This window comes from Salmo trutta, chromosome 14, assembly GCF_901001165.1.
Source record: "Salmo trutta chromosome 14, fSalTru1.1, whole genome shotgun sequence".
NCBI classification, from domain to species: domain Eukaryota; kingdom Metazoa; phylum Chordata; class Actinopteri; order Salmoniformes; family Salmonidae; genus Salmo; species Salmo trutta.
This window is the reverse complement of record NC_042970.1, coordinates 47,985,926-47,998,402: the sequence shown is the minus strand read 5'-3', so window position 1 is coordinate 47,998,402 and position 12,477 is coordinate 47,985,926. Positions and strand designations below refer to the sequence as shown.

At 44.9% G+C, this 12,477-nt stretch overlaps 1 protein-coding gene across 1 annotated transcript in view; it reads left to right on the top strand.

Moving 5' to 3' along the window:
- The window catches only part of LOC115147826 (plexin-A1-like), a 62,411-nt gene extending 50,204 nt beyond the window's left edge, over positions 1 to 12,207 (top strand). The window contains exon 3 of the mRNA XM_029690106.1: positions 11,971 to 12,207. Within this exon, the coding sequence (XP_029545966.1) occupies positions 11,971 to 12,207 (237 nt within the window). The remainder of the gene's footprint in view (positions 1 to 11,970) is intronic.
- Positions 12,208 to 12,477: the final 270 nt, after the last annotated feature.

Here is a 12,477-nt window from a genome sequence, read left to right as displayed (position 1 = left end):
ACGGCCTACAGGGAGGAGGTGAGGGCCCTCGGAGTGTGGTGTCAGGAAAACAACCTCTCACGCAACGTCAACAAAACAAAGGAGATGATCGTGGACTTCAGGAAACAGCAGAGGGAGCAGCCCCCTATCTACATTGACGGGACAGTAGTGGAGAGTTTTAAGTTCCTCGGTGTACACATCACGGACAAACTGAAATGGTCCACCCACACAGACAGCGTAGTGAAGAAGGCGCAGCAGCGCCTCTTCAACCTCAGGAGGCTGAAGAAATTCGGTTTGTCACCAAAAACACTCACAAACTTTTACAGATGCACAATCGAGAGCAATCCTGTCGGGCTGTATCACCGCCTGGTACAACAGCTGCTCCGCCCATAACCGGAAGGCTCTCCAGAGGGTAGTGAGGTCTGCACAACGCATCCCCGGGGGCAAACTACCTGCCCTCCAGGACACCTACACCACCCGATGTCACAGGAAGGCCAAAAAGATCATCAAGGACAACAACCACCTGAGCCACTGCCTGTTCACCCCGCTATCATCCAGAAGGCGAGGTCAGTACAGGTGCATCAAAGGTGGGACCAAGAGACTGAAAAACAGCTTCTATCTCAAGGCCATCAGATTGTTGAACAGCCATCACTAGCATTGAGTGGCTGCTGCCAACATACAGACTCAACTCCACCCACTTTAATAATTGGTAAAATTGATGTAATCAATTTATCACTAGCCACTTTATATTATATAATGTTTACTTACCCTACATTACTCATCTCATATGTATATACTGTACGCTATACCATCTACTGCATCTTGAAAACTGATGTAATTAAATGTATCACTAGCCACTTTAAACAATGCCACTTTATATAATGTTGTCATACCCTACAATACTCATCTCATATGTATAGACTGTACTCCATACCATCTATTACATCTTGCCTACGCCGTTCGGCCATCACCCATTTATATATTTTATGTACATATTCGTATTCATTCCTTTACACTTGTGTGTATAAGGTAGTTGTTGTGAAATTGTTAGGTTATATTACTTGTTAGATATTACTTCATGGTCGGAACTAGAAGAACAAGCATTTCGCTACACTTGCGTTAACACCTGCTAACCATGTGTATGTGACAAATGAATTTGATTTGATTTGACCGTTTTGGCCTCACAAATAGCATTTACACAGGAGAACTATTATCCAAAGCCAGTTTCCATGTGATCTTCTCTCAAGTAACACCCCACAATCTGCTTAGTCAGCCAGTCGGTCACAAACCATTCCACACTGACTCACTCTGGATTCCCGCTTTTGAAGCCCACTCGTTGCCACAGCTCCCCGGCCCTGGTGGGAACGGTGATGTAAGGGCTGCTGTGTTCAGCCGATTGGATGGCCCTTGATCCCGTGGCGACGCCAGGTCAGGCTTGAGGACTCATTGAGTATAAGTAATCGTGTAAGCACAGGTCTTGGAACAGCGTTCCCCTCCCCCACTCGCTTAACCTTAGCCTTTGAAAACTGACCTTAGGTCAGTGTCTGGGGATGATTTCGGCCCGTTGCTCCGTGAGGGTGTAGATGAGGTCAGCAGTTGACCCTGGTGTAGAGCGGCTGGGAGGCGAGGCGGATGGAGGCAGGCCATTGGCCAGCTGAAGGGTGCAACCTATCATGATGAATGGTCTTCCGTACTGTCAGCTCCCCTCATTACCCCTGTAAATGGACTGTGACGTGTATGTGTGTGTGTGTGTGTGTGTGTGTGTGTGTGGAAAGCTCACATAGGTTCACTGTTGTAGATATTTATTATGTAATTTTGTTCTGTATATTGTACACACACACACACACACACACACACACACACACACACACACACACACACACACACACACACACACACACACACACACACACACACACACACACACAACTAGCTGAAGCGACCTCTGGCAGTGGCGGTGTTCTCGGGCCCTCATCTCATCTGTCTGAGGTTTATTAGTGATGCTATGACCTTCATCTCATCTGTCTGAGGTTTATTAGTGATGCTATGTCCCTCATCTCATCTGTCTGGTTTATTAGTGATGCTATGGCCCTCATCTGATCTGTCTGAGGTTTATTAGTGATGCTATGGCCCTCATCTCATCTGTCTGGTTTATTAGTGATGCTATGGCCCTCATCTGATCTGTCTGGTTTATTAGTGATGCTATGACCCTCATCTGAGGTTTATTAGTGATGCTATGACCCTCATTTCATCTGTCTGAGGTTTATTAGTGATGCTATGTCCATCCACTGGGAGTAGATCCATAGAAACCATTTCTCCACAGAGAGGGAGGGAGCGAGACAGAGGTGGGTAGAGTGGGAGAGAGAAATAGAGGGGGAGCGCAAGTGGGTGGAGGATTGGGAAAGTGAGAGTGAGGGGGGGGGTTGAGAGGTGAAAAAAGTACCCTGTTGTCACACCTGAGTAAAAGTAAAGATCCCTTAATAGAGAACGACTCAAGTAAAAGTGAGTCACCCAGCAAAATTCTACTAGAGTAAAAGTCTAAACGTTTTTGGTTTAAAATATTCCAAAGTAAATGGAATCGCTAAAATATGCTAAAGTATTGAAAGTAAAAGTGTAAAGAATTTAAAATTCCTTGTATTAAGCAACCCAGACGGCACGATTTTCTTGTTTTCAAAATTTTACGGATGGCCAGGGGCACACAACAGTCAGACATGATTTACAAACGAAGCATGTGTGTTTAGTGAGTCCGCCCGATCAGAGGCTGTAGGGGTGACCAGGGATGTTGTCTTGATTATTGTGTGAATTAGACAATTTTCCTGTCCTGCTAAGCATTCAAAATGTAACGCACTTTTGGGTGTCAGGGAAAATGTAGGGGGGGCTAGTACACTATTTTCATTAGGAAGGCAGTGGAGTAAAATAAAAAGTTGTCCAAAAATATAAATAGTAAAGTACAGATACCCCAAAAACACTACTTAAAGTAGTACTTTAAAGTATTTTTTACTGAAGTACTTTACACCATTGAGAAATAGTGAGTTGGCGAGAACGAGAGAGCGACAGATAGCTACAGGAAGAGAAAGGAGACATGCCTTTTCAGGCTATATCTGCTGAGAAAAGGGGGACGAGGAGAAGTGGATATTGCAGATGGAGAGAAAGGAAATGCGAAAGCTTGAGAAGCTAGCTACAGAAAGCCTGTGCTGCCCATGTGTCTGCTAGTACCATCAGCCACAGAGCAGGAGGAGATGATTTGAACAGAATGCTCCAGCACCAATAATATCAGTGTCAGTCACCCTGGCGCTGGGCTGTCACCGTCACTGCTGAGCCTTTCCGTCATCCGCTGGCTTTTCACAGGGAGGCGCTTTCTACCGCTGCTCCTGACCCTCCGCGCCAGCTGGTGGCTGGCAGTATGCCAGATAACGCTCACCGTCTTCAGGTGACATGTTGACATTCACGCCGTCAGGAAGTGAATAGGAGGAGAATAGAACAGTGGAGGATGTCCGTTAGTATTGACGCCGTAGTGATTTGTGGGTGGTGTATGTAGTGTTTGTGGGTGGTGTGTGTGGGTGGTGTGTGTAGTGTTTTGGGGGTGGTGTGTGTAGTGTTTTGGGGGTGGTGTGTGTAGTGTTTTGGGGGTGGTGTGTGTAGTGTTTTGGGGGTGGTGTGTGTAGTGTTTTGGGGGTGGTGTTTGGGGATGGTTGTGTGTGTCGTCTTAGTGAGATTGAGATGCTGAGTGACCCGTACTAAGCAGGACACGTGCTATACTATGCAGGATGCCTACTCACAGCACTATTGAACTCAACTGGTATCTTTTCAAAGTAAGAGCGGCTGTGAATCTCCAACTCCCCCCATGCATCTAGCCTCGGGAGTTTGATAGTGTTGCAGGCTAGCCTTTTTATCTGTTAAACTACTTCCGTCCTGCCGCTGCTTCTTAGAGCCCATACAAAAGACGAGTTGGCCTGTGTCCCAAATGGCACCCTATTCCTGATGTGGAGCACTACTCTTGACAAGAGCTGGTTCAAAAGTCGCACACTACGTGGGGAATAGGGTTGCGTTTGGGCCGCACTTAGGAGCCGCCGCCGCTACACTGATCTACATGAAGATATGCCTAGATACTGAAGGCTTTGTTGGGCCTATCAGCTAATAACATTATTCCATTTCATGTAACTTCGCTTATTCCATACAGGGGGGGGGGAAATACAATTGAGTTTAGTCAAGTCGACTCTGCGATATCAGATTGAGAATCAACTGTGTGCTCAAATACTACATTTCCAACACTTAATCTGTGCTTGATTGAGATTGCCTCGCGCAATAGATATCCCCCCCAAAAAATGGGGAGGCAGGCAGGCTCCAGGCAGGCAGGCTCAAGCGAATGCTGAAAGATTCAAAATAGTATTTGATCCCAGGTCTGGAGGGCTGTGTTCTTCCAAAAATGATATTTTCAACTCAAGCAAGGCCAACTAATAACCTCGTTAAATATATTTGCCGTCGCGATTCTGAGCGGTAATTACGATAAATGTAAAACACAGGACTATTCCCTTTTCCTTAATCGGAATGTGACGGTGAACGCACATAGCTCATTAAACGTGACTAATTGGGACGACGGCGGTGACGACCACCGGATGGATGGTTCTTAGTTAATTGGGCGACGTAATGAGCTGAGGGGTGAGAATTACTGGGTTGAACCTATGTCATTATATACCATACTAATGTACTAATATTAGACATTCTGATGTATTGGGTTAGATTGACGGCCAAACCAAGCAATCCAGTGTGCGCGGGTGTCTACCTGTGTGTGTGTGTGTGTGTTTGCTTATCAGTGTTTCCTCTAAGATTGTTTTCAGCAGCGGAGGCGAATGTGGTGGGGGGGATGCTGGGTTATAAGAACGACTGAGAAGTTCACTTCTGGCGACTAAAAAAAAAGAAATAAAAATATTTAATAATAATTAAATATAATAATAATAATTAATGGGAACCGCTGCACTGTAGGGAGATGAAGAGGAGCAAGCTGTGGCTGCGTGCTCGTGGCTCTCATTCGTGCTACTGCTTACTCTGTTTGCTTAAAAGACAAGTTGTAATTGTCAATCTGAGCTTAAAAGGGATATAGTGCGAGATTTTGGCAATTAAGGATACCATTTTTATGTCAATGCGTGCAGTTTTTAACGATGGTTTCGGGAGATTCGCCACAAAGTTTCGCCAAAAATTGTATTTATTGGAGTGGCGGCAATGATATAAAACCTCTTTCTCGCTCTGTCTCTCTGTCCCCACCCCATGCTCACAAATCTCCGACCCCATGCTAATGATACTAATTGCCCGTGTAATTATTTATTGATCCCTGTGTGTCTTTCTCTCTGTGTGTGTCTGTCTCTCTGTGTGTGTCTGTTTTGTGTTTTCAAAGTGTACTTGTCACGTGCACAGGATACAGCAAGTGTAAAACAGTGCGGTGACGTGCGTACCGCCAAACTCTTTCCCAATGAGGCAGTAATACAAGTAACAATATAGATAAGAAAACACAAGAAACACAAGACTCGTATACAGGTTAGTGCCAGATTGATTGAGGTAGGTGTGTACATGTAAACAGGGGTAAGAAGTGACTGGTAGCAGGATAAATATGAATAGTAATATTAATCATAATAATCAACAGCAAAAGTATAAACGCAACATGTGAAGTGTTGGTCCCATGTTTCATGAACTGAGATAAAATATCCCAGAAATGTTCCATATGCAAAAGAAGCTTATTTCTCTCCAATGTTGTGCGCAAATTTGTTTACATCCCTGTTAGTGAGCATTTCTCCTCTGCCAAGATAATCCATCCTCCTGACAGGTGTGGCATATCAGAAATCTGAATAAACAGCATGATCATTACACAGGTGCATCTTGTTGCTGGGGACAATAAAAGGCCACTCTCAAATGGGCAGTTTTGGCACACAGCACAATGCCACAGATGTCTCACCTTTTGAGGGAGCGTGCAATTGGCATGCTGACTGCAGGAATGTCCATCAGAGCTGTTGCCAGATAATTTAATTTTAGTTTGAAGAATTTCTGCACACTGTCAGAAAACGTCTCGGGGAATCTCATCTGCGTGCTCGTCGTCCTCACCAGGGTCTTGACCTGACTGCAGTTTGGTGTCATAACAGACTTCAGTGGGACAATGCTCATCTTCGATTGGCCACTGGCTGGAGAAGTGTGCTCTTCACGGATGAATCCCGGTTTCAACTGTACCGGAGCAGATTGCAGACTTCTGTATGGCGTCGTGTGGGCGAGCGGTTTACTGATGTCAACGTTGTGAACAGAGTGGCCCGTGGTGGGGTTATGGTATGGGCAGGTATAAGTTACGGACAACGATCACAATTGCATTGATCCTGAGGCCCATTGCCGTGCTGTTCATCCGCTGCCATCACATCATGTTTCAACATGATAATGTACATAATTCCTGAAGCTGAAAATATCCCAGTTCTTCCATGGCCTGTATACTCACCGGACATGTCACCCGTTGAGCATGTTTGGGATGCTCTGGATCGACGTGTACGACAGTGTGTTCCAGTTCCCGCCAATATCCAGCAACTTCGCACAGCCATTGAAGAGGACCGCCTGCCGGATGGGAGCAGAGAACAGTCAAATGCTGGGGTGACTGGAGTCTTGGGCCATTTTTGGGGGTCTTTCTCAGACACATGTTGGAAGTGTTTTGACACTTTTGGGAAGCTGATAGCAGAAATGTTGCCAGTGACTATAGTGTCACTGCTTGCTACCGTCACACTGGAACATAAAATAATAATAAACCGGCTTTCTTACAAGACGCAAACGCACGCACACAATACCCAGCTGTGCGTGTCCAAGAGCCACTCGTTACACGTAGGAGCAACCAATCACACACTCCCATCTCCACATTGCTCCGTTGCCATGGCGTTCTAGGCCTATCTGACGTGAGAGAGATTGATCCTCAGAGATTCTATAGTTGGCTTGGAATTCTAAAACAACTGTATGTGTTTTGTTGTTAGTCGTTCTAGGCACTGTGTTTGTGTGTTTAAACGTGCACATGCGTGTGGCACTAGGTGCACCTGCATCGTGTGTATATATATGTGTTTCTGTGTGCGCTTGCCCCATGTCCCCCCCGCCCCATGTCCCCCCGCCCCATGTCCCCCCCTATGCCTAAGCAGTGACGTAACAGTGCTTGACTGTGGGCTGTAGGTCAGGAGTTCCCAGTGGGAATTCCCCCGGCCTGTCTGTCACCGGCGATGAGTCAGCACATGACACACACACTCTACGCTGTACTTTTTGTTATCGGAAGAACAGCTCACGAGTGGGACACGTTGTTCCATGACGCTTCGGACGTTGGTGGTCGGTTCCTAATCCAAGTGCTTTAAATTTGCGTTTGGAAAAGCGCTGTATGAAATCCAATTAATTCAAAAAAGACACATTTGGGTAAATAGACATGTGGAGGGACAGACAGACAAACCGAGACGTGCGCACACACAACATTTTTTTAATTTACTTTGAGAGGAGTCTCGTTCTCTTTAAGAGACTCCAGCGACGTCTCCTTAAGCTCAGCTGGGATTCTGGGTAATTTATGAGCGAAAGATGGAGAGGGGCAGAGCGCGAGAGAGAGAGAATGAGTGAGGCAGGCAGGCATACAAGCAGGTAGCGCGCACACACACACACACACACACACACACACACACACACACACACACAGACAGAGAAAGAGAGAAGCCTAGTGGAATGTGTGAATAGTTTGTGCTGTGATATGCCAGGCTGTTTTGGCGTATGTGTGGAATGTGGCAGCGTGTGTTTAGTTACGCCCTCTCTGGTGTGTTTTATTTATAGAGCAGGACCTCTGTCTATGTGTGTGTGGACATGACCACTCAGAATCAGACCGTTGTGTATCCGTGCATGATGCATGATGAATAAGTGGGGCAGGGGCAGATATTTGTATTTTGTTTATATTTCTATTCGTTTTGAAAATTTTCTTTTGAAGTTTAGTTTCAAGTAGTTTCCAGACCTAATTTACTCGTTTTTATTTAGTTGTAGTTTTATAAAAATACTTCTATTTAGTTTGGTTTTATATTATTTAGTGTTGGGGATAAAAATAGCTGGTGCCTGGGAGGCTTGGAAACATTGATGTGTTGAATAGGGATGTCACTTCTTGCAGCTGGGGGGGGGGGGCAGGCAGTAATGCATAAGGTGATGGGTCAGCCCATAGGTTAGGTTAACGTTGTAAAGTCAATCTCGATGTGATTTGGATTTAATAGGGTTAGTGCCTAGACTGGCGAAATAAATATGGTGGAAGGAAACTCTCTTCACAGACCACTGTTGGTTTTCATCTGATTGTCAAACAAATCACTTCAAAAAGTAGGTTCTGTAGCCAGACAGCATCAGATAAATAGGCTACACTTACATGTCCTCTGCCTTGACGACGATGGCAGTATTATCAGCAGCACCTGTATTTTTACTAAATAAATGTGTTAACTTTGGTAATTTTTCTGTTTTAAATTTTTATATTTTTATTTTCGCTGCCCTGCTCTGAAAGTGCCTCATTGCTTAAGCGGAGAAATTCTATTTAAAATAAATATTACTAGTATTTTTTATTTTTTTTTACGTTTATGCCCAGCTCACAAGGCCCCTTAATGTGAGACCTGAGGCAATTGCCTCTTCTGCCTAGTGCTAACTCTGTCACTGATCCCTCTCAGGTCTGTTTAACGGGGTGTCTCTCCTATAGACACCAATGTATTATCAGCTGAGTCTGGTCTGCTTAGTTCATTGACTGTATATGAACCAGAAAAAAATGAGGGAGTGGGATGTCTCGCTTCCTCTTCCGTCTCTGGTTTAGCTTGCCCTTTGGCTAGGCTAACTTCCCTGTTAGCAAGTGATAGCTAGTGATAGTGATGCGCAAACTTAAACTCCATTAGAAGAAGAAGAAATCTTGAAAACCCGTTAGATTTTTGCTCAAAGTTTAGGAGGAAAAAACGAATTCTGAACATAATTCATGATGGTTTTTATTTTAGTTCGTTTTGGAGTCAAAGATAATAGTATCAGTATAGTTTTAGTTTTTCAAACAGGTTTGTTAATTATTTTATTTTCCAAAATAGTTTTTTCATGATTAGTTTTAGTTTACTATAATTGACTTGTGTGCGCGCACACATGTGCATAATTAATCTTTATAAACTGGGTGGTTCGAGCCCTGAATGCTGATTGGCTGACAACGCAGTGGAGTGCCTGGATAGAGCCGTAGTATGTGAACCCTTTGGAATTTCCTGGATTTCTGCATAAATTGGTCATCAAATTTGATCTGAAGTCACAACAATATACAAAAATAGTGTGATTAAACTAATAACAAACAAATTATTGTAATTTTCTTGTCTATTGAATATATCATTTAAACATTCACAGTGTAGGTTGGAAAGAGTACGTGAACCTCTGGGCTAATGACCTCTCCAAAGGCTAATTGGAGTCAGGAGTCAGCTAACCTAGAGTCCAATCAATGAGACGAGATTGGAGATGTTGGTTAGAGCTGCCCTGCATATAAAAAACACTCTCAAAATTTGAGTTTGCTATTCACAAGAAGCATTGCCTGATGTGAACCGTGCCTCAAACAAAAGAGATCTCAGAAGACTTAAGATTAAGAATTGTTGACTTGCGTAAAGCTGGAAATGGTGACAAAAGTATCTCTAAAATATCTTCAGCACTGCTGCTACTCTCCCTAGGAGTGGCAGTCCTGCAAAGATGACCGCAAGAGCATAGCGCAGAATGATCAATGAGGTTAAGAAGAATCCTAGAGTGTCAGCTAAAGGCTTACAGAAATCTCTGGAACATGCTAACATCTCTGTTGATGAGTCTACGATACGTAAAACACTAAACAAGAATGGTGTTCATGGGAGGACACCACAGAAGAAGCCACTGCTGTCCAAAAAAACCCATTGCTGCACGTCTGAAGTCTGCAAAAGTACACCTGGATATTCCACAGCGCTACTGGAAAAATATTCTGTGGTCAGATTAAACTAAAGTTGAGTTGTTTGGAAGGAACACACTACACTATGTGTGGAGAGAAAAAGGCACAGCACAGCACACCAACATCAAAACCTCATCCCAACTGTAAAGTATGGTGTAGGGAGCATCATACCAGACACCCCAAGAATATTGCTGAACTGAAACAGTTTTGTAAAGAGGAATGGTCCAAAATTCCTCCTGACCGTTGTGCAGGTCTGATCCGCAACTACAGAAAACGTTTGGTGGAAGTTATTGCTGCCAGTTATTAAATCCAAGGGTTCACTCACTTTTCCCACCCTGCACTGTGAATGTTTACATGGTGTGTTCAATAAAGACATGAAAACGTGTAATTGTTTGTGTATTATTAGTTTAAGTGGACCGTGTCTGTTGTTGTGGCCTAGATGAAGCTCCGATCAAATTTGATGACCAATTTATGCAGAAATCCAGGTATTTCCAGAAGGTTCACGTATACTTTTTCTGGTATATGGTCTGATATACCACGGCTGTCAGCCAGTCAGCATTCAGGACCCGAACCACCCAGTTTATTATTGACAATATATTGTCCAGTGCAGGTTAGCCAGCGCAGTAAGTGTCTTCTTCTTGTGGACTGTAGGTTAACTTTCAAACCCAGAAGAATACCATTACTCTTCACTACCCAGTAGAACTCTGGGTGTGCATCCCAAATGGTACCCTATTCCCTATGTAGTAGTGCACTACTTTTGACCAGGGACCAACAGGCTCTGGTCAAAGTAGTGAGTTATGTAAGGAATAGGGTTCCATTTGGGACCCAGCTGCTGTCTCTGTGTACTAATGTACTGTATCTTAACCCCTTCAAATCCCCCCCCCCCCCAATGATGGATTAACCCTTCAAGGTCCTTCCCTCCAGGCTCTGGTGGGGTGGGGCTACCGTGTGTCTGACTAAGTGCCCGACTCAAATTCAGATTGATGGAGACGAGCTTGCACTTCTCTCATGATTGGGTTGAATATGGCCCTGTGGGCTTCTGGGGAAGTGTAGGTAGGATTGTAGTTGAGTGAAGTGTGTCTAGTCTGTTTTGTCCAGATGGGAGACTGGCCAAGGCCATTAGTGAATAAGAAGACTGTTGTTTCAAGTAAGAGAGAAAGACGTAGAGTGAAAGAGGTGGAGGGGGAGGAATGGAGGGAGGGAGAGAAAAGGGGATATTAACGCGTAGAGTTACTGTACTCGTCCGCTGTAGTTCTCGGCTAAGGGATGGTTTGAGAGTTGGAGAGCGAGGCAGCGAGAGTGAAATAAAGTAGGAAAGGAAGACCGGAGGGATATCGACGAGAGTCGTGTTGAAATCAATTTTCGGCAGATGGTGAGACACGTGAGGGAGAGGGGAAGAGTTAACTGTTCTCTTCTGTGGATCAATCAGATGATGTAGTGATAAGTCTTTTGGATTACACCACCATTTACACACTCGCCTGTGTTAAACACACACTGACGCCACTTCAATTCTAACCTTCCTCTGCTAGCAACCTCTTAGGCCTCCATAGGGTGCAGGGTTACACACACACACGGTGTCGTTGGTGTGTCATTCCTCTCACGACAGGCCGATTTGACTTGCGTAGTAAGGTTGGTGACCTCTGCCCTCTAGGCTGAATGCTTTGTGTCAGCGGTTCAGCCTATCTACCTTAGCAACCCAGGTGGCAGGTTGGAATTCGTCAGGGGGTCACTATTGTGCCCCTTAATGAAATTAGAGCTCTGAATGAGGGGATTATCATTTCAATCGGTTGAAGAGAATCCGTTGGAAGAGAGAGACACACACACACACACACACACACACACACACTACTTAAACATACGCACACAACACTCGTCAATAGACGATAGTTCACGTTAGCGAACTGCGAATCTGTTGCGTGTATGTGACTCTTTCCTTTGTCTTTCTGTAAATGCAACTGCGCTCTGATATTGTACCGTATTAAACAAGGCTATTACAAGGCCAGACACACTGTTATACCAGTCTCCTAACACTTCTCTCCTCTCTCGTTCAGCCTCTTCAGATCGACGACAACTTCTGCGGCCAGGACTTCAACCAGCCGCTGGGCGGGACCAGCACCATCGAAGGGATACCGCTCTTCATCGACAAGGACGACGGCCTGACCTCGGTGGCCGCCTACGATTACCGCGGCAACACCGTGGCCTTCGCCGGCACGCGCAACGGCAGGATAAAGAAGGTAAGGAGCAAAAGGATGGAGGGAGAAAGGACTCTTTCGGCCGCGAAGGAGTAGGACGTTTTAGCGTTTTTTTGCGGGGCGTCGTTAGTACGTTGTATTCATGGTCTTTGTTGATCAGTCTTGTCACGGCAGATTGGAATTTGGGTGTTTTTTTATTTCTGGCAGCAGGAAGTTGCTCCATGTATAATCATGTCGACGTTGTTTAGTCCTCATGACCTTTTTTATTAAGGGGATATCATAGGCTGTGTCAGGAATGGCAACCTATAGATTACTATATGGCTCCGGCAAATAGCGGTGCGCTACGTAGGAAAGGAGACCGGGTGG